The 3,846-nt window shown below is 47.7% G+C and overlaps 1 protein-coding gene across 1 annotated transcript in view; it reads right to left on the bottom strand.

Annotated features, from left to right (window-relative positions):
* Positions 1–2,251, bottom strand: part of LOC108785140 (NEDD4-binding protein 2-like 1) — a 10,594-nt gene extending 8,343 nt beyond the window's left edge. The window contains exons 1-2 of the mRNA XM_018554160.1: positions 2,009–2,251; positions 583–710 (exon numbers count right to left, since the gene is read on the bottom strand). Of these exons, the coding sequence (XP_018409662.1) occupies positions 583–710; positions 2,009–2,193 (313 nt within the window). The 5' untranslated portion in view covers positions 2,194–2,251. The remainder of the gene's footprint in view (positions 1–582; positions 711–2,008) is intronic.
* Positions 2,252–3,846: the final 1,595 nt, after the last annotated feature.

The raw sequence follows: 3,846 nt of genomic DNA, 5'->3' as shown, positions 1-3,846 counted from the left end.
GGCCATTTGTACTTTATTATATTTCTGTACCCAGGGAGAGTCCTTGTGCCCAATGTCTGGATATCCAATATAAATGAAATGAATGATTCCCATTTCTACATTCTAGTCCATCCGCCTCGTTACATTAAAGGAGAACTATGACATGAGTGATTTCCACTCACCTCATAGTTCTAGCCGACCTGTGACAATGAGACTGTCTCTGCCGTGACAGGGGAGGGGCTGGATCCCCCCGCCCCGATCTGCCAGCGCTGACTGGCGGAACGGACGGGGGAGGGGGCGGGTACAGCTGGCTGTGCCTCTAGATAGACAGAGCCAGCTATCACTCACGCAGCTGGGCGGATCTCGACGTCTAAGTCGGGATCCGCTCCGGCGTCTCAGTATACCGCGGGCTGTAGCTCTTTGAAAGGTCAAACAGGAAGAGGAGTCCACTGCCTTGTCATTACACAGGAGAGCTCCGGACACATATAGTGGATTTGTTCTCTTTCTTGATCATCCCCCTCACCCGGCACGGAGGAATCATTACCGCACAGCAGCAGAAGGTGGCGGGTGAATGGAGTCTGACCTTCTACAGCCGCAGCTCACCTCTCTTCTGATTCCACCTGTGTGCGTCCTGTAGTAGATCCGGACTGTACATGTAAGTTCCATCTTCCAGCAGGAAATAATCGTCTGTGCTCAGCACAACGGCAGAGGGGAACTCGCGCTTCAGCTTCCTACAGGAAGACAAATGATTGGCTTGTCATTTTACTGGTGCAGAGACCAGCCCCACCGTGTGACAGTGACACATACACGCTTCTAGTTTATTCCCGAGTCACACAGAATAGGAAGGAGAGTGCAACAAAGCAGAACTTCCCTTAGACCAGCCATCTCCACTGAAGAGCCCCAAGGTTCCTTCTAGAGTGGTTAGGGGTTCCCTGAGCTGACCTCCCATCTACTGGAGCCAGGGCCAATACTACATGGCAGAGCCAGCGCCATGACAACAGTTATCCTCTTAGCTGCCTGTGAGGGTGGCATTCTGTCCACTGTAACAGGGACATTGTACCCACTGACCCCCAATGTGAGCAGCATTGTACCCACTGACCCCCAATGTGAGCTGCATGTTTTTGTTTTAACAAGGGATCCCCCAGGACCAGAAAATTATTTTAAGGGTTCCTCTGGGGTAAAAAGGTTGAGAAAGGCTGCTCTAGGCACGAGCTATGAGACCGAACATTGAAACAGATCTAAACCTACTCAGTAAAATGTCATATAATCTTTAACATGTGAATGTCATTTCAAAAGCTGTTTTCAATCTTTTCTTTAAATCTGCACCTTTCCTGAAAATAAGACCTGGTGATCCAGCATAAAGGCCTTTATTGGGGCACTTCCTGTTAGGGGATGACAACTGTCTCCCAGTTGGGCTCCTGTGTTGTCACCCTGTTACATGCACCTCTGCTGCAGACTACAAATAGCCGTCCTGACATTCACTGCACAGGTAAGATTCACTGCTGTTTCTCTCCCAGGTTCATGTTAATCCGAGCCCTCAAATCTAATCTCCCAGCCCCGGGAGAGAACCCCAGAACTCTGCATGGTGAGAGAGAAGAGCAGCAGAATTCATGCAATACAACTACAGATACTGCTGATGTTACTACCCCCTGTGCCTTGGCTTTAGGTCACATGACCTGGAACAGCACGCCATGTGACCAACACCCTGAATGTGACAATTTAAGTTGACAAAAAACTATAAAGAATATAAAAGCAAAAAAAGTTTCCAGAAATCCGGGAGGTAATTGTAATGTGCGGGGACGGTACAGAGAAGACTACTGAGGGGCGATATCCCAAATATCCCTGACATGATCTGTGCAGTGACCTCCTTGTACACACTGATGATGACCAGAGGAGGGGCTCCTGAGGAAAACATTCGGGGTCAGCTGACCACCATTCACCAGCTGAGTATAATGAAGGCGCTCATGCTGTTTATCACTGCAGCGGGACATGGGAGGCGGCCTTACATGTCCCCTCCAGCTCCCCGTACCTGGCCAGGCTGCTCTTCCCGGAGCCCGGCAGCCCCCTCAGCATGTATATGTGCTTGGTGAACCTGGACGGCGGGGGGCGCTGTGGAGCCGGGTGTTGGTTCTGTTGCTGTCTGCCGGGTGTTCGCTTGCGACGCGGCCCGTCCAGATTCAGGTTCCCGAAGGAGCTGATCAGCCGTTCAGCCATGCTGCCCCCCCTCCCGCTTCCTCTATCATGTTATGAGAGGGCGGAGGAACGGGAGAGGCAGGGGGAAGGATCTGGAACTGCATCTCGCAACCATCACAGGGCACCACCACCGCGGACAGCCAGTGTTACCCCTGACAACCAGGTCCCCTATTATAGTGCCGCCTGCCGGAGAGTGCCTTCTGACAGATCACATGACCTGAAGACCCAGGAAGATGGGGTACACTCTGATATGGGGGGGTCTGTTTGTGCCATGGCAGCGCGAAACACCCTCAGCCTGATATTCATCTAAATTCCCTAGTAAAGACAGCAAAGGGCCCCTGTGCAGAAATGAGGTCTCTGGGTTTCCCCCACCAACCAATATATAATGGACATTATACACAATGAGCGCTGAGAATAACAGGCCGGACTCGCCTGCTGGAGTTGGCTTTTATTGACATGGTTTTTCTTTTTTACATTTGCTCTGACACTTGACCTGCGTTGTAGTGCGCGGCATTGCGCTGGGTTTCAAGGTTCATTCATATACCCTTCTGTCCAGCTAATTCCTCACACTATGTACGTATACCAAGGAATGTTCAGATACCAGTGCCGATAATTTCCATTTTCATGAGAACTACCAGGGTCGCAGAGGTTACAGCTGTGACTATGCCCTGGCACCTCACCACTGTCCTGAAATCATTAGTCTGTATTGTTTGAGAGAAATGTCACATGACACTAAACAAAAATGTATCAATAATTTTATGTATGAGGACAAGTATTGGTACTTGGTCTGGAAAAAATGGGATTGGTGCAATCGTTATATATACAGGTGAAACTCGAATAATTAGAATATCGTGCAAAGTTCATTTATTTCACTAATGCAACTTAAAAGGTGAAACTAATATATGAGAGAGACTCATTACATGCAAAGCAAGATAGTTCAAGCCGTGATTTGTCATAATTGTGATGATTATGGCTTACAGCTCATGAAAACCCCAAATCCACAACCTCAAAAAAGTAGATTATTACATGCAATCAATAAAACAAGGATTGTACATAGAACAATATATATATATATATATATAAAATCGTACATTAAAACAGAGATGTACAAATCCCAGGAGCTCCGTGTGCTCCTTACAAATGACAGCTGCCTCCTAACTTTTGAGTTTTTCTCTAGTCTAGTCCTGGAGCTGGAAAGGTGTCTATACTTGTACCGAGTACAGTGCTTGGTATCTGTGCATCCCTACTTATAACTACATTCAAGTATTAACATATTCTCAAAGCTGAACTCCAGGTATAAATATTTATGTATCCTTACACTGGTCCAGCTTGGCACAAATCAGTAGACATATTTTATATCTGGTAGGGCCATGGTGATCCTGTAACACATGGTAGTAGCCGGAGCTATGGCAGTGCTTCACAGCGATCTGCCATGTCCTGGTACTGTGCTGTACTGAGCAACTTCCCCTTGGTTGTGAAAACACACAGGGGGATTTATAAAATCTGGAGCAGCTCTGCATGGCAACCAATCTGCTTTTCTATTTCATTTTCAAATCTTAACTAGAGAAGCTGATTGGTTGCCATGGGCAACTGCTCCAGTTTTGATAAATTCCCCCCAGAGTGTCACTAGCCTGGCCCATCGGCCATTCAGCAAACGGCTAGTATTTTTTTATT

Source organism: Nanorana parkeri, unplaced genomic scaffold, assembly GCF_000935625.1.
Source record: "Nanorana parkeri isolate BGI_ZX_2015 unplaced genomic scaffold, ASM93562v1 scaffold8, whole genome shotgun sequence".
NCBI classification, from domain to species: domain Eukaryota; kingdom Metazoa; phylum Chordata; class Amphibia; order Anura; family Dicroglossidae; genus Nanorana; species Nanorana parkeri.
The sequence above is the reverse complement of the archived record's forward strand: the minus strand, read 5'-3'. Positions and strand labels throughout refer to the sequence as shown.